Raw genomic sequence first — 23,884 nt, 5'->3', positions numbered from 1 at the left:
TCCTTTGCCTTGTTGACATTAAGGAAGAGGTTATTTGCCTGTCACCGGGCCTTGAGCGTTTCCATCTCCTCTCTATGGGATGTCTCACTCATTGTTGTTGATGAGGCCCACCACTGTGGTATCATCAGCAAACTTGACAATACAATTGCTTAGGGTGTATGGCTGTGCAGTCATGTGTGAGAAGATTAACAGTGGTAGGTAGGCTCAAACTGCAGCCTGGGGGTGGGGGGGGAGAAAGCAGGTTGCAAGTTCCTCAAACCTTACCCAGAAGCTGTCACTGACAATTCATAACTACCCATTGCAGCTAAATTAGCCAAAGACCTCGGGCCCATTTTAGCTTTGTTCCACAGTTTGATGGGGGGCTGCTATTCTTTGTTCTGCTCACAATTATTCCAACTCTACATAACGTGTGATGAGACCATGTCCACATTTCAAATGCTTTTTCTTTACCAATCAATGACTTTGGTGGTGGATGGCAAAGACTGGTTTCAGCCTCGGCGAGATTCAAGGACAGGCATGTTTCACATGAGTGACAACATGACTCGACATTTATTGTTGATACTTTTAATTCCTGCAAAGTGATTCATAAAATAATGTGCACAAAGTTTAATTCCCAATGTTTAAGATCCTGCCACATCCACAAACATACAAAAATAATACAACTCAGAATAACAGGAACAGATCACAACATTGCAATGAGCTACTGCAGCCGATATTTAAAGTAACCGATGTGTCTATCGAATTGCAGCAGTCTAGACGTTGACCGTGTCGATCGAACACTAACAAGATGAGCCTGTACTTGTGCAGTTTTGGTTACACAAACTGCCCAAGACAAGGCACTAGCTGACAGAGAGAGATGTGCACGAGTGTAAAGGTTATTCACAAAGCCGTATCGATAAAACATTAGGCAGGGCATTCTAAAATATAACTGGTTCAAAAATATTTTAATACGCAGTGTTAACTTGTTTTACTAGTCTCACAGGTAGAAATAAGAGCAGGAAATTGCAACCGTCTCAGGGGAGTCATCCAAAAATACAACAGATAAAAAATATAAGTGAGGTGAATATCGATAAAAGATGTGCGTTTCACAGCTGTTTAACAGAATGATCAATACACAGGACTCAAACACTAGGCGGACCACGAAAAGGAGAAAAAGGGAAGAGAGAAAGTGAAAAACACATGGCAAAGACAAACAAAAATGACCGCATGTACCATTCCGTTCAAATCTCATCATCCATCGAGCAAAGGCACGTCAACAAGGTGAAGCAGAGACCAACGAGAGGAGTGCACTCCTCCCTGAGGTAGCTTGTCTTCTACCTTCTCTCCAGGCCAAATTTTCCACTGGCTTCTGATGTCCACTCACTCCGGCGTAGAGGTGGTGGCACCGTCTATCATCTCATTGTGCGTTGGAAGCATTGCTGGGATGAGCTGGCACACAGTGCCCTGGTCACCCAGCCATCAGTGGGGTTTGGGCACATGCCCATCCACATAGAAGTTCCTGGTGATTTTAGGCAGGGTTAACTCCATGCCTTCCAGTTCTTTGGTGAGGATGATTTGACATCCCAGTCGGGAGTTGAGCTGTAGGACAGGTGCCATGTCCAGCATGTCTTCCTCCCTGAAAACAAACACATTAATTTCAATGTCTTTCCTCTTTGCAAACTCTGGTGCATATGTCAAACCGTCACAAAATATCTGTGACCATATTTTGGAGGCATTTTGCCGTAACTTCCTCCCCTCTGTGATGAGAGAAACTGACCGATTCATCACCACATTTTAATTACATTCTTCCTGCAGCAGAATTCTTTGTGTCTTTGTCTCTTGCCATCACCCTTGCAACTCTAGCTCAACCCCACTAACAAGCCTTCCGCCAAGGATACCGGTCACTGCCCCAGTTCAGGAGCAAACCAGCCCATTTATATAAGTACCTCCTTTCCTGGAAGGGAGCCCGATGATACAAAAATCTGAAGGTCTTGCTCCTGCATCATTTCTTTAGCCACGTGTTAAGCTATATTATCTTCCTATCTCTCGCCTCACTAGCGCATGGCATGGGTAGCAATCCTGAGATCACCATCCTGGAGGGTTTATCCTTTAACCTAGCAATCAACTCCCTGAACTCGCTTTACAGGACCTCGTCACCATTCCTGTCTATGTTATTGGTACCAAAGAGGATCACGACCTTTGGCTGTTCAGCTTTAGCCCTTAAGAATGCTATAGATCCTGGTCCTGACACCTGGAGGCAATATACCATCCAGGAATGTTCTCATCCACAGAAGCTCCTGCACGTTCCCCTAATCAATTCATAATGAAAGTATAACTCAGAGGCACTCGATCTCGTTTCTTTGTACTGAAAGCAAAGAGGATGCACTAGGCAGTAGTGACGTTTTCTTGCTTTAGGAGAAACACACACCAGCTTTGATTTACCTCCAAATTATTTTAAATTAAGCTTATCATCTCCATTAATGGTAAATCAACTTATTGTCAAATAACTGTTTCCCAGCTTTTCGATCACAAGATACAGGAGCAGAATTAACCCTTTCAGCCCATCAGGCCTGCTCTGCCATTGAAACAAAATTTATTTTCTTTACAACCTCATTCTCCCATCAACTCCCTTATGAATTAAGAACTCATCAATCTCTGTCTTAAATACACATGATGGCTTGGCCTCCACAGCCCTCAGTGGCAATGAATTCCACAGATTCTCCACTCTCTGGCTGAAGAAATTCCTCCTCATCTCAGTTTTAAAGGGACGTTCACTTGATTCTGAGTCTGTGCCCTCAGTTCCTAGACCCTTCTACTAATGGAAACATCTTCTCCACATCCACTCTAACCAGGCCTTTTAGTATGTGCATTTCAGAATTCTAGAGGTTTTGTCTCCTTCACTACTGTTAATCAACATGTTTGTTGATCAGATTAGATTTAACTTTATCGTTGTTGTGCCGAGTACAGATACAAAGCCAGTGAAATGCAATTAGCATCTAACCAGAAGTGCAAAAGAATAGTGTTATTTACAAAATAATTGTGAATAAAAAGTAAGTGCCACAGCACACAAATATAAAAGTACTGAGACAGTACAATATGGGTGCAATACTGCTTAGCGTTGTGATGTGAGGTTCAGCAGGGTCACAGCCTCAGGGAAGAAGCTCTTCTTGTGCCTGTTGGTGCGGGAGCGAGGCTCCTGTAGCGCCTACCAGATAGGAGGAGAGTAAAAAGTCCATGGTTAGGGTGAGATGCATCCTTGATAATGCTTTTCGCCCTGCCCAGGCAGCGTTTATGGTAGATGTTCTCAATGGTGGGCAATTAGGTGCCGATAATCCACTGGGCAGTTTTCACCACCTGCTGGAGTGCTTTGCGGTCCGATACGGGACAATTGCCATACCACACTGAGATGCAGTTGGTGAATATGCTCTCAATGGTACAGCGTTAAAGTCCGTCAGTATCCTGGAACAGAGGTGAGGTGATTACATTACTATTAATCACTGTTTGCCTGCTTTTATTATAACTAAATTAATTTGATCGAGGTGTAAAGATGATAGTGGCACAAAGAAAGTGGAAGACCAAAACCATTTTCCCAGATGGAAATAGCCAATATGAGAGGACATAACTTTAACCATAACCATATAACAATTACAGCACGGAAACAGGCCACCTCGGCCCTTCTAGTCCGTGCCGAACGCTTAGTCCCGCTGGCCCGCACTCAGCCCATAACCCTCCATTCCTTTCCTGTCCATATACCTATCCAATTTTACTTTAAATGACAATATCGAACCTGTCTCTACCACTTCTACTGGAAGCTCATTCCACACAGCTACCACTCTCTGAGTAAAGAAATTCCCCCTTGTATTACCCTTAAACTTTTGCCCCCTAACTCTCAAATCATGTCCTCTTGTTTGAATCTCCCCTACTCTCAATGGAAAAAGCCTATCCATGTCAACTCTATCTATCCCCCAAATTATTTTAAATACCTCTATCAAGTCCCCCCTCAACCTTCTATGCTCCAGAGAATAAAGACCTAACTTGTTCAAACGGATTATTGTTTAATACAAGGGGTTTCCAACCTGGGGTCCATGGCATAAAAAAGGCTGGGGAACCCTTAGTTTTGGGGAAAGTATGGGGGGGGGGGTACACAGAGAGTAACGTGTGCATGCATTGCACTGCGCTGGGTGATGGTGGAAGCAGAGTCTTAGATAGGCATATGGATGAAAGAGAAAAAAGGGGTTTTATGTTCAAGGTTCTAATTATAAATACAGCATGTGAATGAGGCCATTAACACAACTGCACAGTAACCATTAATGAGGCTATTAACATAACTGAAGAGACTCAGCACACCACCCTGGGCTTTAGCCAGCCCGCGTGTGCTCTGCCACCCTTAACGTGTTCAGGAAGTAACTTTCAGTTAGCCAGATCAGAGCCCTACCTAAAAGCAGAAAGAACTCACCAGGATCAGGGAGAGTTCATTATCAGAGGCATTCAAATATCGCTTCTGAACCAGATCTAAGGTGTTAGAATTGGCTTTATAATATCCGTTTATCAGCTCATAAGAACATAAGAGATAGGAGCAGGAGTAGGTCAATCGGCCCCTCAAGCCTGCTCCGCCATTCAACAAGATCATGGCTGATCCAATCTTAACTCTAGTTTTCACCGAATCCCACAAGGCAACAGTGCCAACCAACAGGGCACCATGCCGCCCATTTTATTTTATTATTCATCCCGCCCAAACCCATGTGATCACCCGGGGAAAAAAAACCGAGTTGCCAATTGAGGAGAAAAAATCTGGAAAATTCCTCTCCGACCCATCCAGGCTATCAAAAACTGGTCCAGATCACATGGCTGATCTAAACCTAGCCTCATGTCCACTTACCTGCTCGTTCACCGTATCCCCTAATGCCATTTTTATCCAGGAAAATGTCTATCTCCGTTTTGAATTTATTGAGTGTAGTAGCTTCCACAGCTCTCTGGGGCAGTAAATTCCACAGCCCCACTACCCTCTGAGTGAAGAAATTGCTCCGCATCTCAGTCCTGGAACGGCATCCCCTTATTTTAAGATTATGCCCCCTAGTCCTAGTTTCACCCATCATTGGGAACATTCTCCCCGCATCCACCCGATCAAGCCCCTTCACAATCTTATATGTTTCAATAAGATCGCCTCTCATTCTTCGGAACTCCAATGAGTAGAGTCCCAATCTACTCAACCTCTCATCATACATCAACCCACCCATCCCCGGAATTAACCTAGTGAACCTTCTCTGCACTGCCTCGAGAGCCAGTATGTCCTTTCTTAAATATGGACACCAGAACTGCACGCAGTACTCCAGGTGTGGTCTCACCAATACCTTTTTGGTCTCACTGCTCCCTTCCTGTGTAATACATTTTGATTTTTAGTGGAGCTTGAACCACACAATCAGGCTGCGTGGGTGACACTTAATCACTGGGAAGCTGTGGGATCACAAAACTAGGATTCCAGCATCAAAGCTAGTGGCAGAGAGTGTCATTACCCCCACACACTGTAAACACAAGAGGTTCTGCAGATGCTGGAAACCCAGAGTAACACTCAACAAAAATGCTGGAGGAATTCAGCAACATCTATGGAGACAAATAAAGAATCATTTTTTCCGGCCTCTTTATTCCCCTCCATAGATACTGCAAATATTGCACTGTGATTCGCGTGGTGAAGACTTTTTTAAAAAAAAAAAATGGAAGCTGTAATACCTCACATCGTGAATTAGGAAATTAGTGTGTCTGAGCTGCGGAGTGTGGATGTAACAATTTTTTTTACCTTTCAACTGGTTCAGGGAGTTTATCGAAATGCTCTTCATCTACATAGACGTGGCAAGTAGAACATGCCAATGAAGCTTCACAAGCACCTTAAGAGGGAAAACAAATGGCACATTACATTGGCTCCCTTCTTTTCCTTACACGCCCGTCACCTCCATCTGGGTCCCCTTCTCCCTTGGTCCACTGTCCTCTCTAATCAGGATCCTTCTTCTTCAGCCCTTGACCTCTTCCACCTATCACCTCCCAGCTTTTTACTTTAAGCCCCTCCCCCACCCACCTACCTTCCCTCTCACCTATCAGCTGCCAGCTTTACTCCTCCTCTACCCCTGCCTTCTTCCCCCTTCTCCTTGAAGTCCTGATGAAAGGTCTCAGCCCGAAATAACAACTGTCCCGTTGCACTCACACCCATCATCATGAAGTGTTTCGAAAGGCTCGTCATGAGGTACATAAAGACCCTGCTGCCCCCCCTCACTGGACCCCCTGCAGTTTGCGTACCGACCCAACCGCTCAACAGACGACGCCATCACCACCACCCTCCACCTGGCCCTAACCCACCTGGGCAAAAAAGACATGTACGTTTGAATGCTGTTCATAGACTTCAGTTCAGCATTCAACACAATCATTCCTCAGCACCTGATTGGAAAGCTGAAACTGCTGGGCCTGAACACCTCCCTCTGCAACTGGATCCTAGACTTCCTGACTGGGAGACTTCAGTCAGGCTGGATCGGGAGCAGCATCTCCAACACCGTCACACTGAGCACGGGGGCCCCCCAGGGCTGTGTGCTCAGTTCACTGCTGTTCACTCTGCTGACCCACGACTGTGCTGCAACACACAGCTCGAACCACATCATCAAGTTCACCGATGACACGACCGTGGTGGGTCTCATCAGCAAGAACAACGAGTCAGCATACAGAGAGAAGGTGCAGCGGCTAACGGACTCGTTTTATGTTCGGTAGAGGGAGACAGAGATGACTTTGTCTCACTTTTTTTTTTGATTACTTAGGTAGGCGGAGTTTGTATCTGCATCTATGCTTTTCTTGGGGCTTGCGTCGATTGATATCGACTTGTTTCTGGGCTTTGTAGCTTGGGTGGGTGTTTTTTTCTTTTTTTAATCCCCATTATGGAATCCCGGTGCATACGCTAATTATTTTTATTGTTGTTTATCTCCGCCACTTTCGACTACCCTATCCTGACATGCGTCTAACTACTCTTTTTAGATACAAAGTTTCATGATAATATCTAAACAGTTAAATGTTTTAACTTGGAATGTTCGCGGTTGGAATCATCCTATTAAACCGATTCCAGCCTGATATAATCTTTGCTCAAGAGACGCATATCAGGTTATGTGATAAAAATTGATTTTTTTTTAATTTTGGAGGGGTCCTCAGTTTCATGCAAACTCCCAGAGTAAAACTAGAGGTGTCTCTATTTTTATTGATTTCAATATCCCTTTTAATCAGGAGGATGTTACAGCTGATATTAATGGTAGATTTTTGATTGATAAAGGAATAATTTGTAATAGGAAAATGGTTTTGGTTAATATTTATGACCAAATGTTGATGATCCCTCATTTTTTAAAGCTGTTTTTGCTCTATTACCTGATCTAAATGAATATATGTTATTAATGGGAGGTGATTTTAATACTTGTTTAAATCCTTTAATGGATAAGTCATCATCCAAACAGCAACTCCCTAATCGTTCTGCATCACTTATTAATTCCTTTTTAATTGATTATGGTTTAATCGAGATCTGGAGGCATATGCACCCTAGTGATAGAGAATACTCTTTTCTCCTCACATGTTTATTATAAATATTCGAGAATCGACTATTTTATAGTCGACCCTCAACTTTTATTTAATGTTCAGAAATGTGAGTATGATGCGATTGCTATCTCTGATCATGCTCCTTTAAACTTAATATTTGAACTGAAAGATGTTGTTTCTACCAGACCATTTTGGCGTTTTCCAGAACATTTATTACAAAGTTCAGAATTTGTTGAGTTAATTGAAACTCAGATAAAAGAGTTTTTTCTCTTTAATAATACAGGAAACATCTCATAGTTAGTAATTTGGGATACATTAAAAGCTTATTTACATGGTCAAATTATATCGTTTATAGCTAAATTGAAGAAACAAACAAGAATGGAATTAGATAAAATCGCTAAACAACTTAAAGAATTAGATAACATCAATGCAATCTCTCCAAATGTTGTTTCATTTAAAAGAGTAGAATTACAATCACAGTATAATTTATTACTAACATATCCTATTGAAGGATATTTGCTTAAATTGAAAAGTTAATTTTATATTTTTGGGGATAAAAGTAATAAGCTCTTAGCTTCCCAATTAAGAGCAGCTAGAGCTAAAAGACAAATTTTAAAGATTCGTAAAAATAATGGAGATATAGCAAGTAACCATGAGGATATTAATAATACTTTAAGATTTTTTACTCTGATCTTTATAGATCTCAATTTCCTGCAGATTCCTCCAAAATGAAGGCTTTTTTTTTTACATAAGATTACATTTCCACAAATTTCTGTTGAAGATCAACAGATGCTTGATGCTCCAATTACCGAGCATGAAATTCAGAAAGCTATTTTATCAATGCAATCAGGCAAAGCTCCTGGACTTGATGGTTATTCGGTGGGATTTTACAAATAATTTGAAAGATTACTTTCTCCGTATCTTTTGGAAATATTTCATGAATCCTTTGAGAAGGGTAATTTACCTTCTTTTTATGAAGCATCTATTTCCTTAATTCTTAAAAAAGATAATGATCCTGTTGAATGTTTATCATATAGACCTATTTCGCTATTAAATATGGATGCAAAAATTCTCTCTAAAATAATGGCTAATCGCTTGGAAAATATTTTAACTAAAATCATCTCTATGGATCAAATGGGTTTTATTAAAGGCCGTTACTCTTTCTCTAATGTTTGGAGATTGATGAACGTTATATATTCACCATTATCTAAGCAACCTCAATGTGTTATCTCTCTCGATACAGAAAGGCATTTGATAAGAGTTGAGTGGCCATATTTGTTTAAAGTATTAGAAAAATTTGGTTTTGGTAATAATTTTAATAGATGGATTCAAATGATTTATAACAACCCCATTGCCACGGTCATTACTAATAATTACAGGTCTTTTTTTTCACTTTCTCATGGTACTAGACAGGGATTTCCATTAAGCCCTTTATTATTTAATCTTGTATTGGAGCCTTTAGCCATAACACTACGTGAAGCTGAAAATATTCATGGTATCTCTATGAATGGAACCATACATAAGATTTCTCTTTATGCAGATGATCTTTTGATTTTTATTTTGAATCTTGAGGAATCAATTCCTAATCTTTTGGAAACTCAAAGATTTTGGTAAATTCTCACCACATTCTACAGAGGATGTATCGAGAGCATCCTGAGCAGCTGCATCACTGCCCAGTTCGGGAATTGTACCGTCTCGGATCGCAAGACCCTGCAGTGGATAGTGAGGTCAGCTAAGATCATCGGGGTCTCTCTTCCCGCTATTACAAACATTTACACCACACGCTGCACCCACAAAGCTAACAGCATTGTGAAGGACCCCACGCACCCCTCATACAAACTCTTCTCCCTCCTGCCATCCAGCAAAAGGTACCAAAGCATTTGGGCTCTCACCACCAGACTGTGCAAAGGTTTCTTCCCCCAAGCCATTAGACTCCTCAATACCCAGAGTCTAGACTGACATCTACATTATTTATTATTATATTGTAATTTGTCCTCTACTGTGCCTTTTGTCTTGTTTATTAATTATTGTACTGCCCTGCACTGTTTTGTGCACTTTATGTAGTCCTGTAGTCTAGTGTAGTTTTTATGTTATTTTTACATGGTCTAGTGTAGCCTTGTGCTGTCTCACATAGTCTAGTGTAGTTTTGTGTTGCTTCATGTAGCACCAGGGTCCCGGAGGAACTTTGTTTCATTTTTACTGTGTACTGTACCAGCAGTTTATGGTCGAGATGACAATAAACTTGACTTGACTGTATTTCTCTCTATAGGTGCAGCCTGACTTGCTGAATTCCTCCAGATTGTCTCTCTCTCTCTCTCTCTCTCTCTCACACGATTACTGGTGAGTAGTTACAGGCAGTACATTAATTGAAAAGATTTATCAGCGGGCGGACATTCAGTCCACGGTGAGAAGCAGCACCTGCTGCCAAATCCTGAACTGGTGTGATTATAGGACATCTGAGTAACGTTACACTGGGTTGCAGATCAAATCTGCTATCTCCACAGCAGCATTTTTAGCGGTCTCAAGCTCATCTTGTGAGGTCATGAGAGACAACGTATTTGTATTCTTCCAGAGGATAACAGGGCACATCTGCCAGCAGGACAAGTTAGACTGTACTTTCCTCACCGTTACCTCCACGGAGGGAGGACATCGACCCTCACACCAGAATTTAGAGGAACGAGAGATTACAAGAATCCCATGGAGTATTTCATCTCCCGGTGAAGGAAAAGGGCGATCTCGGCATCCTGTCCATATACCCCTCAAAGTTGCTGCGCAAGTTGATAAGAATGTGTATGGTGTGTTGACCTTCATTAGTACATGAACAATGTGGTAATGTTGCAGCTCTATAAAACTCTGGTTAGACCACATTTGGGAGTACTGCATTCAGTTCTGGTCACCTCATTACAGAAGGATATGGAAGCTTTAGAGAGCACAGAGAGATTTACCAGGATGCTGCTTGGATTAGCGGGCATGGCTTATGAGGACAGGTTGTGAGAGCTAGGGCTTTTCTCTTTGGAGTGAGGATGGATAAGAGGTGACAAGAAAGAGATGAACAAGATGATAAGAGGGATAAACAGAGCGGAGCCTTTTTGCCCAATGGCTAACACCAGGAGGCATAATTTTAAGGTGATTTGGGGAATGTACAGGGGAGATGTCTGAAGTAGGTTTCTTTTACACAGAATGACGGACATGCACTGATGCATTAATGGCATTTAACAGACTCTTTGAAAGGTACATGGATTAAAAGAAAAATGTAGGGCTATGTGGGAGGGAAGGGTTAGGTGGATATTCAAGTCAGTTTAATGGGCTGCAAGGCTTGTACTGTTCTACACTCTGTGTTAAACCAACCCTTGTTGTGGAACCACATTTCACATAAATTGCCTGCACATAACTGTTTAATAACTACCTCCATTGGGTAAGCGTGGGGAAATTCCGGAGAAAAGATCAGATAATGCTTTTAGCCAATTGTGAAAGAATTTGAGTAAAGAAAGTGTATTGAAGATTAGTAACACTAGAGATTCTGCAGACGCTGGATATGCAGAGCAACACACACAAAATGCTGGAGGAACTCAGCAGGCCAGGGACCATCAATAGAAATGAATAAACAGTCGACTTTTGAGTCAAGACCCTTCTTTGGTTTTGTGGCAAAGTTTGCGGATGATACGCAGATAGGTGGAGGGGTAGGTAGTGCTGAGGAAGCAACAAGATTGCCGCAGGACTTAGACAAATTGGAAGAATGAGCAAAAAAATTGGAAGATGGAACACAGCATTGGGAAATGTAGGATAATGCATTTTGGAAAAAGGAACAATAGTGCGGACTATTATCTAAATGGGGAGAAGGTTCAAACATCAGGGGTGCAGAGGGACTTAGGAGTCCTCGTGCAGACTTCCAGAAGGCAAATGCAATGTTGGTATTTATTTCAAGGGGAAGAGAACATAAAAGCAAGGAGATAATGCTGATGCTTTATAAGACACTACTCAGGCCACACTGGGAATATTGTCAAGTTTTGGGCCCCATATCTCAGAAAGGAGTTTTTTTTAGCCAGAGAGTGGTGAATCTGTGGAATGTTCTGCCACAGACTGCAGTGGAGGCGAAGTCCGTGGGTATATTTAAAGCAGAAGTTGGTAGTTTCCTGACCAGTCAGGGCATCAAAGGATATGGAGACAAGGCAGGTGTATGGGATTGCCTGAGATTCAGGGACCTGCCATGATGGAATGGCAGAGCAGACTCAATGGACTGAATGGCCTAATTCTGCTCCTCTGTCTTATGGTCTTCAGGATTGGAAAGGAAGGGGGAAGCAGCCAGAATAAGAAGGTGGAGGGAGGGGAAGAAGTAAAAGCTAAAAAAGGAGATTGGTAAAGTCAAATGGTTGGCAAAGAAAGCATGAAGCAGGGAGGTGATAGGTAGAAAAGGTAAAGGGCTGGAGAAGAAGAAATCTGAAAGGAGAGGTGAGTGGGCCATGGAAGAAAGTGAAGGAGGAGAGGCACCAGGGAGAGGTGGTAGGCAGGTGAGGAGAAGAGGAGAGGTGAGAGGGCAGCCAGAGTGGGGAATGAAAGAAGAGTGAAAGGGGAAGAGGAAAAATTACTGGAAGCTAGAAAGATCGATCTTCATGCCCTCAGGTTGGAGGCTACCTAGAGAGAATGACTCTTTCAATCTGAGAGGCGCCTCATCGTAGCAGTAGAGGAGGCCATGGACTGACATGTTGAAATGGGAATTGGAATTAAAATGATTGAGAATCCTGTTTTTCACCAAGGTGCTTAGCAAAGTGGTCACCCAATGTGCACACCAAATTGAGACTTCACTGAGACTATCATCTGAAGTTCAGTGGGAGGCAATCTCACCAAAGTAAGGAGCTCAAGTCACACTCCAGAGACTTTTCAAAAAGGGGGCTGACTAACCCAGGGCAGGACTCTTGAGTTTCTTTTTGGATAGATAGACAATAGGTGCAGGAGTAGGCCATTCGGCCCTTCTGGCCAGCACCGCCATTCACTGTGATCATGGCTGATCATACACAACCAGGGACATGGGGTGAATAGTCTTCTGTGCCGAGCATTTTCTGGGATTGGAAGTGGCCCCGGAATCCTACTTAATGTGAGACTTAATCCTCCCCCATTTCCACACCAGTCCGTGGGCTCCAGAGAAACATGGGAGGGGGGGCAGAGAGAAGGTGAAGATGAAACACTGCAGAATCAAGGAGCAATGTTTGGGTGGGGGGTGAGAAGGGGGGAGAGGGAGAGGGAGAGGGAGAGAGGGAGAGGGGGAGAGGGAGAGGGGGAGAGGGAGAGGGGGAGAGGGAGAGGGGGAGAGGGAGAGGGGGAGAGGGAGAGGGGGAGAGGGAGAGAGGGAGAGGGAGAGAGGGAGAGGGAGAGAGGGAGAGGGAGAGAGGGAGAGGGAGAGAGGGAGAGGGAGAGAGAGAGGGAGAGAGAGAGGGAGAGAGAGAGGGAGAGAGAGAGGGAGAGAGAGAGGGAGAGAGAGAGGGAGAGAGAGAGGGAGAGAGAGAGGGAGAGAGAGAGGGAGAGAGAGAGGGAGAGAGAGAGGGAGAGAGAGAGGGAGAGAGAGAGGGAGAGAGAGAGGGAGAGAGAGAGGGAGAGAGAGAGGGAGAGAGAGAGGGAGAGAGAGAGGGAGAGAGAGAGGGAGAGAGAGAGGGAGAGAGAGAGGGAGAGAGAGAGGGAGAGCACCACACATTGCCCATGGGACAGACACACACAGGTACACAAGATGCACTAGAACTTGTGCACGTGCACAGATATGGAGGCTGGTTTTGGGACAGACAGACACACACAGACATAGTCCCTCGCCTTGGGCTACAGGCAGTAGGACCCAGACAGCTGTGTCCAACCTTCTCCCCACCTCGGCTGGTTACAGCACTCAGGGTCTGGGGAAGCTGCGAGCACAGAGAATAAACTCCCCGCTGTCCCACACCCCCTTACCAATGGCAATGAGCTCTTGATTTGGGTCGATCCTGTATCCGTTCTGAGTGGCAAAAGCTTTGGCAATGTTGAAGCAGAGGTCTATCCTTTCCCACTCAGGTAGTGACAAAAGATCCTCCATCATTATTAGAAGAGTTCAGTCTGGTTCCCTGAGCAATATTCCCCCCTCAACCAATATCACCAGGTCAATGTATCCACTTCTTTGAAGAAACTGCACAAGTTAAGAATTTAAACTTTTCTCCAATAAATACTTGCCTTCCAGATCAATCCCGTGATTTTGTGCTAAGTAGAGGACATTGTCTCCTACTTTCCCCCTCACAGGTATTCTCTGCCCCGATCGGTCGATGTAAGTTACATTTACTCTGAAAGAAGGAGGAACACAGCCTGTAATATCAATATTTATTCACGGTTAAAGTTAACTCATGAGGTGCCACGGAAGCGTTGCAGTTATCACGACACTATCTCAGCTCTTATATATCTGCCTGTTAAAGTTAACACTTGTCAATTTTCTCCTGAAGATGAATTCCTAATTGGTGGCAGATTCCACGAGTTTCATCAAGTGCCTGGGATCGTGACAAACCATAAACTCAGAAGTCACTTCCAGCCACTTGTCCGCACTGTAAGCTCATAGAAGGTTAGAAACCAGTTTACATTCCATACCATGCAGCCTGATGTCTAGCTGCATCACGGCCTGGTACGGAAACACCAATGCCTTTGAACACAAAATCCTACAAAAGGTAGGGGATTCAGCCCAGTACAGCACGGGTAAAGGCCTCCAAACCTCTGAGCACACCTATATGAAACATTGCTGTAGGAAAGCAACATCCTCATCAAAGATCCTCACCACCCAGATCATGCTCCTTTCTCACTGCTGCCATCAGGTAGAAAGCACAAGAACCTGAGGACTCGCACCACCAGGTTAAAGAACAGTTACTACCCCGCAACCATCAGGTTCCTGAACAAAGGGGGCTAATTACACTCAATTGCCCATCCATTGAGATGTTCCTACAACCAATGATCTCACTTTAGGGGCTCTTTATCTTGTTATTTATTGCTATTCATTTATATTTGAATTTGCAGAGTTTGTTGCCCAATGGTCCTGTTCACAGTTATTGTTCTATGGATTTGCTAAATATGCCCGCAGGAAAATGAATCTCAGGGTTATGCATGGTGACATACAGTTGAAAAAAGTTTGTGAAGCCTTTGCAACTACCTGGTTTTCTGCATTAATTACTCATAAAATGTGGTCTGGATCTTCATCTGTCACAATTATAGACACAATCTGCCTAAACTAACAACACACAAACAATTGTACTTCTTCTCGTCAATACTGAGTACACAGTTTAAACAATCACAGCCTAGGTTCAAAAAAGTATGTGAACCCTTGTATTTAATAACTGGTAGAATCTCCTTTAGCAACAATAACCTCCATCGAATGTTTCCTGCAGGGGCTGATCAGACTTGCAGAATGGAAAGGGGCAATTTTAAAACATTCCTCCATTCAAAATTGTTTCAGTTCAGCAATATTTCTGGGATACCTTGCATGAACAGCCACGGCATCTCAATTGGGTTAAGGTCTGGACTCTGACTTGGCCATTCCAAAACATGATTTTTCATCTTTTTAAACCAATCTGTTGTTGATTTACTCGTGTTTCAGATTGTCTTTTTTTTTAAATCTTTTTTTTAATTAGTTTTTCAAAACATTTTACAAAATTAAAAACCCCAAATCCCAATGAGGAGCATTAATACAGTGCAAGATTAAGCATACAATAACAATATGCTACAAAGGAAGAGAATTTAACAAAAAAGCACCTAAATTAAAGACAAGTGAGCTTAGCTCCCCAAGCCCCACAACACAAGAAAAAAACAACAAATCCAGACCAACCACCACACAATATAGAGAGTATAAGTCAGGACAGTCAAACTCCCAGACTGTGAATACACTTAGCAACAGAGGATAATAATGCCTACTACCAGAAAAAAAAGGAGCTGAAAGCAAGGGACCGAAAAGAAGAAAAAAAAGAAAAAAAAAACCCTAGTCAGGAGGAAGGTTATGAAAGTACTCGATAAAAGGTCCCCAGACCTTATGGAACTTTAAATCCGAATTGAGAACTGAATAATGAATTTTTTCGAGGTCCAAGCAGGCCATAATGTCGTTAAGCCATTGCGCATGAGTGGGCGGGGCAACATCTCTCCATCTAAGGAGGATCAAGCGTCTCGCCAGGAGAGAGGCAAAGGATAGTATTCAGCATTTGGTCGAACCCAGACATAAATCTGTCTTGCCCCAAAAACCGAACAGAGCAATTAAGGGGTTAGGTTCTAGGTGCTGATTCCAGATTATTGTCTTGTTGCATCATCCAACTTCTATTATGACATACCACTACCCTGACGTTCCCCTGTAAAATAGCTTAATACAAATTTGAATTTATTGTTCTCTCAATGACTACAAGCTGTCCAGGCCCTGAGGCAGCAAAGCAGCCCCAAACCATGATGCTCCTTCTACCATGCTTCACAGTTGGAATGAGGTTTTGGTATTGGTGTGCAGTGCCCTTTTCCCTCCAAACATCGTGGTGTGCATTTCTGTCAAAAAGTTCAACTTTTATCTCATCTGTCCACAGAACATTGTCCCAGAAGCGTTGTGAAACATTCAGGTGGTCTTTTGCAAACTTGAGATATGCAGCAATTATTTTTTGGAGAGCAGTGGTTTCTTCTGTGGTGTCCTTCCACGAGCACCATTCTTGTTCAGTGTTTTACTCGTAGTGGACACATGAACAGATACCTTAGCAAGTTCGAGAGATTTCTGCAGGGCTTTTGCTGTCACCTCCTTTAGCATTGCACGTTGTGCTCTTGATGTGATCTTTGCAGGATGCCCACTCCTAGGGAGAGTAGCAACAGTACTGTATTTCCTCTGTTTGCAGACGATTTCTCTTATTCTGGACTGATGAACACTCAGGTCTTTAGAAATGTTTTTGTAGCCCTTTCCAATTTCATGCATCTCTACAATTTTTCTTCTAAGGTCCTCTGAAAGTTGTTCTGAGGCATAGTGCAAGTAAACAGTTCTTTCTTGAGAAGTAACCTGCCCTTCTGCATCTTTTTTTTTTATAGGGCAGGGCACCTCTACAATCCGCACCTCCAATCTCAGCTCATTGATTTGAACACCTGACTCCAAAAAAAATTTGTACAAAGCATTAACCCAGAGGTTCACATACTTTTTTGAACCTAGACTGTGATTGTTAAATGGTGTGCTCAGTATTGATGAGAAGAAGTGCAATTGAGTGTTATTAGTTTAGGCAGATTGTGTTTACCTATTATTGTGACATAGATGACGACCAGACCAGACGGCTAACATGAGGGGGCATGGAAATGGGTACTGAGGGGATGTCAGGGTAGGTTTTTCACACAGAGAGTGGTGGGTGCGTGGAATGCACTTCCAGCAGCAGTGGTGGAAGCGGATACAATAGGGTCTTTTAAGAGCCTCTTGGATAGATACATGAAGCTTAAAAATAGAGGGCTATACACTAGGGAAATTCTAGGCAGTGTCTAGAGTAGATTACATGGTCGGCACAACATTGTGGGCCAAAGAGCCTGTAAGGTGCTGTGAATTTCTATGCTTACATTTTATGAGTAATTAATGCAAAAAAAACCAGATAATTGCAAAGAATTCACCAACTTTTTCTTGCAACTGTATATAGATTCTGATAATAAAGTTTACTTTAGTGTGACTTCACCACTGGGAATTATGATGAGTTCATCATTAGTCTGCAGATCCACATTACAAGGAAGTGCACAACCCAGCATGATGCAGCACATTCAGGAGGAAGGACAAGGAACTGAACTGATGGCACCCCAGTGCTGGGCTTCTGTACTTACACGTCTGCTGAACTCTCTGGTTTCTGATTTGAATCCTCACACTGACAGACATCTGGAAACAAACAAGAGGGGTCAATGTGTTTAAGTCAAGACTACACAATGTCACACTGAAGTCGCCCATCTGCCAGTTCACAAGCAGCTTGGGAAAGCAAGTAAACCTCAGGTGAATGGCTTACTTCTATAGTATAGCTGAGTAAATTAAAATTGGGATATTTAATCTATTTCAATCCATAAGAACAGCTTCAGCCTCTCATTTTATTAGTCCACAATGTAAGGTAACATATTAACTAAATTACCGGTACTGGAGTAGAGATCCAGAGAGACAGCTCACATTCTCCCATGAAGCTAACACATTTAAATTTAATTAATCAAACAAGTCTGAAATGAGAAAATAATATCAGTACAGTACATACAATCAGTAAACTACTAAAAAAAATGGATCAGCATCCTATGGCAATAAAATCTGCAATCCTTAACTGATCAGTCCTTTATCTACCACTGAAAAGAGTCAAGCTTAGTAGTTCAGGTCAAAGACCCTTCATCAGGGGTAGGAATAACGGTATTGCTCCGTTGAGAGCTAGGATGGACCCAGAGGATTCCTTCTGTGTCATAACAAATCTGAAATATATCAATTCTGAAAGGGATTTGATTGATCCAAAATTAAATCCAGAAGTTTCAGATGCCGAGAATCTGAAATTAATTTTTAAAAAACAGTGCCAGCGAATGCAATAGGTTTCTCTGAGTGCTCTGCTTTTCTTCCACAGTAAGATGTATGGTCCGTAGCCGTTTGTCCCATGATTACCCTAGGGTTAAATCGGGAGTTGCTGGGCGGCACAGCGCCAAGGGCCAGAAGGGCTATTCTGTGCTGTACCTCAGTAAATAAATAAAATACCCAACTGGTCAGGCAACATCTATGGAAAGCAATTTGTGATTGGTGTTTGGAAAATTATTTGGAAGAAAGCTAATGGCATGCTGGCTTTTATAACAAGAGGAATTGAGTATAGGAGTAAAGAGGTCCTTCTGCAGCTGTACAGGGCCCTGGTGAGACCCCACCTGGAGTATTGTGTGCAGTTTTGGTCTCCAAATTTGAGGAAGGACATTCTTGCTATTGAGGGAGTGCAGCTTAGGTTCACAAGTTTAATTCCTGGAATGGCAGGACTGTCATATGTTGAAAGATTGGAGCAACTGGGCTTGTATACACTGGAATTTAGAAGGATGAGAGGAGATCTGATTGAAACATATAAGATTATTAAGGGATTGGACACACTGGAGGCAGGAAGCATGTTCCCGCTGATGGATGAGTCCAGAACTAGAGGCCACAGTTTAAGAATAAGGGGTAGGCCATTTAGAACAGAAATACAGAAAAACTTTTTCTGGGGAATGCTCTACCCCAGAAGGCAGTGGAGGCCAAGTCTCTGGATGCATTCAAGAGAGAGTTAGATAGAGCTCTTATAGATAACGGGGTCAAGGGATATGGAGAGAGGGCAGGAACGGGGTACTGATTGTGTGTGATCAGCCATGATCACAGTGAATGGCGGTGCTGGCTAGAAGGGCCGAATGGCCTACTCCTGCACCTACTGTCTATTGTCTATTTTGTATTGTAACTCAGAGGACATGTTGACAATGAAAAGTAGTCATTTTTAAAATGACTAAAAGATATTTTAAAATAATAAGTAGTGCTGATATCACCCAAATGCTACAAGGAGCCTTCTGAATAATATCCAGGAGAGATCTGGCTCTGTACGGATTCTGCCAAGTTATTAATTTGTGCATGCATACGTTTTAAAAAACAGTACAGTAGCAGTAACCGGGCAGGCAGTCAGAAGTGCATTCCAGGGGAAATCCAGATTTAGTTGATGGAGGTCAGACAGGGTCTGAGTCAGCAATGCTGTGCAAGTCATAGAGATGGACCTCACGATATAGATGATAAGCATTCTGAAGACCACCTCAGTCAAATATGACACTAATAATCTGTTCAGTCTATCTTCCACACAGGAATACTACAATGCACATCCCCTCCCCTCCCCTCCCAGCTCCCGCTACTTCGCCGCCGGCCACCGCTCTTTTTCCCCCCGGTCTGAGAGGGGTAAGTGCCCACCTGTATGGTCCGCCTTTCCGTGGAACTCACTCAGCTGGAGGTGGAAGGCTTGATGTAGAGCCAAGCAGAACCGCGACTCCGGCCGCCGGGACGAGCACCAACGGGCGGCCCTCACAGCCATTCCAAGGCATCGCCGAACCCCGATGGCCGCCGCCATGCCAGTTCCACCACGTGATCGTCTCGTAACGTCGGCTCTGCCCTCTTAAAGGGAAGGAGATGACCGGTTTTTAAAGGGGAGGTCCGTTTTGGCAGTCTCTCTGGCTGAGGATAACTTGTTTCCACGCAAGTCCTGACTAGAAGATGCCTGCATGTCAATTGTGTTCATACGAGGTCACTGAATACGGTGATCTTGCTCCAACAACATTGGACAACACTCTCCTACAATGATTTAACGTAAAGTGGTGCTAGAAAGTTTGTGAACCCTGTAGAATTTTCTCTATTTCCGCATATAACCATATAACAATCACAGCACGGAAACAGGCCATCTCGGCCCTCCTAGTCCGTGCCGAACTCTTAATCTCACCTAGTCCCACCTACCCGCACTCAGCCCATAACCCTCCACTCCTTTCCTGTCCATATACCTATCCAATTTTACCTTAAATGACACAACTGAACTGGCCTCTACTACTTCTACAGGAAGCTCATTCCACACAGCTATCACTCTCTGAGTAAATAAATACCCCCTCGTGTTTCCCTTAAACTTTTGCCCCCTAACTCTCAAATCATGTCCTCTCGTTTGAATCTCCCCTACTCTCAATGGAAACAGCCTATTCACATCAACTCTATCTATCCCTCTCAACATTTTAAATACCTCGATCAAATCCCCCCTCAACCTTCTACGCTCCAATGAATAGAGACCTAACTTGTTCAACCTTTCTCTGTAACTTAAGTGCTGAAACCCAGGTAACATCCTAGTAAATCGTCTCTGCACTCTCTCTAATTTATTGATATCTTTCCTATAATTCGGTGACCAGAACTGTACACAATATTCCAAATTTGGCCTTACCAATGCCTTGTACAATTTTAACATTACATCCCAACTTCTGTACTCAATGCTCTGATTTATAAAGACCAGCATTCCAAAAGCCTTCTTCACCACCCTATCTACATGAGACTCCACCTTCAGGGAACTATGCACTGTTATTCCTAGATCTCTCTGTTCCACTGCATTCCTCAATGCCCTACCATTTACCCTGTATGTTCTATTTGGATTATTCCTGCCAAAATGTAGAACCTCACACTTCTCAGCATTAAACTCCATCTGACAACGTTCAGCCCATTCTTCTAACCGGCATAAATCTCCCTGCAAGCTTTGAAAACCCACCTCATTATCCACAACACCTCCTACCTTAGTATCATCGGCATACTTACTAATCCAATTTACCACCCCATCACCCAGATCATTTATGTATATTACAAACAACATTGGGCCCAAAACAGATCCCTGAGGCACCCCGCTAGTCACCGGCCTCCATCCCGATAAACAATTATCCACCACTACTCTCTGGCATCTCCCATCTAGCCACTGTTGAATCCATTTTATTACTCCAGCATTAATACCTAACGACTGAACCTTCTTAACTAACCTTCCATGTGGAACTTTGTCAAAGGCCTTGCTGAAGTCCATATAGACTACATCCACTGCCTTACCCTCGTCAACATTCCTCGTAACTTCTTCAAAAAATTCAATAAGGTTTGTCAAACATGACCTTCCACGCACAAATCCATGCTGGCTACTCCTAATCAGATCCTGTCTGTCCAGATAATTATAAATACTATCTCTAAGAATACTTTCCATTAATTTACCCACCACTGATGTCAAACTGACAGGTCTATAATTGCTAGGCTTACTTCTAGAACCCTTTTTAAACAATGGAACCACATGAGCAATACGCCAATCCTCCGGCACAATCTCCGTTTCTAATGACATCTGAAAGATCTCCGTCAGAGCTCCTGCTATCTCAACACAAACTTCCCTCAAGGTCCTGGGGAATATCCTGTCAGGACCCGGAGATTTATCCACTTTTAAATTTCTTAAAAGCGCCAGTACTTCCACCTCTTTAATTGTCATAGGTTTCATAACTTCCTTACTTGTTTCCCACACCTCACACAATTCAATATCCTTCTCCTTAGTGAATACCGAAGAGAAGAAATCGTTCAAAATCTCTCCCATCTCCTTCGGCTCCACACATAGCTGACCACCCTGATTCTCTAAGGGACCAATTTTATCCCTCACTATCCTCTTGCTTTTAATATAACTGTAGAAACCTTTCAGATTTACTTCCACCTTATTTGCCAAACCAAACTCATATCCTCTTTTAGCTTTTCTAATCTATTTCTTAAGATTCCTTCTACATTCTTTATATTCCTCGAGCAATTCCTTTACACCATGCTGCCTATATCTATTGTAGACATCCCTCTTTTTCCGAACCAAGTTTCTAATATCCCTTGAAAACCATGGCGCTTTCAAACCTTTAACCTTTCCTTTCAACCTAACAGGAACATAAAGATTCTGTACCCTCATAATTTCACCCTTAAATGACCTCCATTTCTCTATTACATCCTTCCCATAAAACAACTTGACCCAATCCACTCTCTCTAAATCCCTTTGCATCTCCTCAAAGTTAGCCTTTCTCCAATCAAAAATCTCAACTCTAGGTCCAGTCCTGTCCTTCTCCATAATTATATTGAAGCTAATGCTATTGTGATCACTGGACCCGAAGTGCTCCCCAACACATACATCTGTCAGCTGACCTATCGCATTCCCTAACAGGAGATCCAACACTGCCCCATCTCCAGTCGGTACTTTTATGTATTGTTGCAAAAAACTATCCTGCACACATTTCACAAACTCTAAACCATCCAGCCCTTTTACAGAATGAGCTTCCCAATCTATGTGTGGAAAATTAAAATCTCCCACAATCACCACCTTGTGTTTACTACAAATATCTGCTATCTCCTTACACATTTGCTCTTCCAACTCACGCTCCCCATTAGGTGGCCTATAATACACTCCTATCAGTGTTACTACACCTTTCCCATTCCTCAATTCCACCCAAATAGCCTCCCTAGAGGAGCTCTCAAATCTATCCTTCCAAAGCACCGCCATAAGATTTTCTCGGACAAGCAATGCAACACCTCCTCCTCTGGCCCCTCCTACTCTATCACACCTGAAGCAACTAAATCCAGGAATATTTAGTTGCCAATCACACCCTTCCTGCAACCATGTTTCACTAACAGCTACAACATCATAATTCTAGGTATCAATCCACGCTTTAAGCTCATCCACCTTTCTTACAATGCTCCTAGCATTAAAATAGATACTCTCCACCTCCTTCTCTCTTTTCATCCCTAACAATGCATTCAAATTTATTATCCTTTTCTTTCTTCTCCCCTACATCTTCGGGCTGAGCGCATCCCTTCTCCATCACCTGCCTTTCCTCCCTCACACACTGTCTACTTACTTGCTCTACTGGTGAACTAACCTCCTCTCCCATAGTTTCCTCAAATTGATTCCCGCCCCCCCCCCCATCTTACTAGTTTAAAGTCTGCCCTGTAGCCCTAGCAAACCTCCCCGCTAGGATATTGGTCCCCCCAGGATTCAAGTGTAACCCGTCCTTCTTGAACAGGTCATGCTCACCCCAGAAGCGGTCCCAATGATCCAGAAACTTGAATCCCTGCCCCCTGCTCCAATCCCTCAGCCACGCATTCATCCTCCACCTAATTCCATTCCTACTCTCACTGTCGCGTGGCACAGGCAGTAATCCCGAGATTATTACCTTTGCAGTCCTTCTTCTTAACTGCCTTCCTAACTCCCTATACTCTCGTTTCAGGACCTCTTCACCTTTCCTACCTATGTCATTAACCTAAAACATGATCTCGCAAACCAGATAAAGAGAAACCAATTAAGTAAATAACAAACATTATGATTGTTCATTTATTTGAGAAAAGTCATTCAATATTACATGTATCTGTTGGAAGAAGTATGTAAACCTCCGAGGTAATGCCTTCTACAAAGGCTATTTGGAGTCAGGTGTTCCAATCCATGAGGTGAGATTGGAAGTGTGGGTTGTAGAGGTGCCCTGCCCTATAAAAAGACGCACAATGGTTACTGACTTGAGCCTGCTCTTCTTCTCCAGAAAGATTTATTTATCTGCACCATACCTCGATCGAAACCACCTTCAGAGGACCTTAGAAGAATTGTACAGGTGCTTAAAACTGGAAAAGGCTACAAAAGCACTTCTAAATACCCGAGTGTTCATCGGTCCACAGAAATAGAAATTGTCTAGAAATGGAGGAAATTTAGTACTGTTGCTACTCTCCCTAGGAGTGGGCATCCTGGAAAGATCACACCACAATCACAACGTGCAATGCTGAAGGAGGTAATTAAGAACCCAAGGGTAACATCAAAAGACTTGCAGAAATCTCTAGAATTTGCTAAAGTATCTG

The 23,884-nt window shown here is 43.0% G+C and overlaps 1 protein-coding gene across 1 annotated transcript; it reads right to left on the bottom strand.

The window, feature by feature from the left end:
- Positions 1-925: 925 nt before the first annotated feature.
- Positions 926-19,609, bottom strand: fdx2 (ferredoxin 2). Its single transcript, XM_073069413.1, has 5 exons — positions 19,436-19,609; positions 17,338-17,389; positions 13,723-13,829; positions 5,774-5,861; positions 926-1,615 (listed from the first exon to the last, which is right to left on the bottom strand). The coding sequence occupies exons 1-5, from the start codon at positions 19,590-19,592 to the stop codon at positions 1,459-1,461; spliced, it is 561 nt and encodes a 186-aa protein (XP_072925514.1). The 5' UTR covers positions 19,593-19,609; the 3' UTR covers positions 926-1,458.
- Between the last annotated feature and the right edge of the window lie 4,275 nt (positions 19,610-23,884).

Source organism: Hemitrygon akajei, chromosome 16, assembly GCF_048418815.1.
Source record: "Hemitrygon akajei chromosome 16, sHemAka1.3, whole genome shotgun sequence".
In the NCBI taxonomy this organism is placed as follows: domain Eukaryota; kingdom Metazoa; phylum Chordata; class Chondrichthyes; order Myliobatiformes; family Dasyatidae; genus Hemitrygon; species Hemitrygon akajei.
This window is presented reverse-complemented; position numbering and strand designations above follow the sequence as displayed.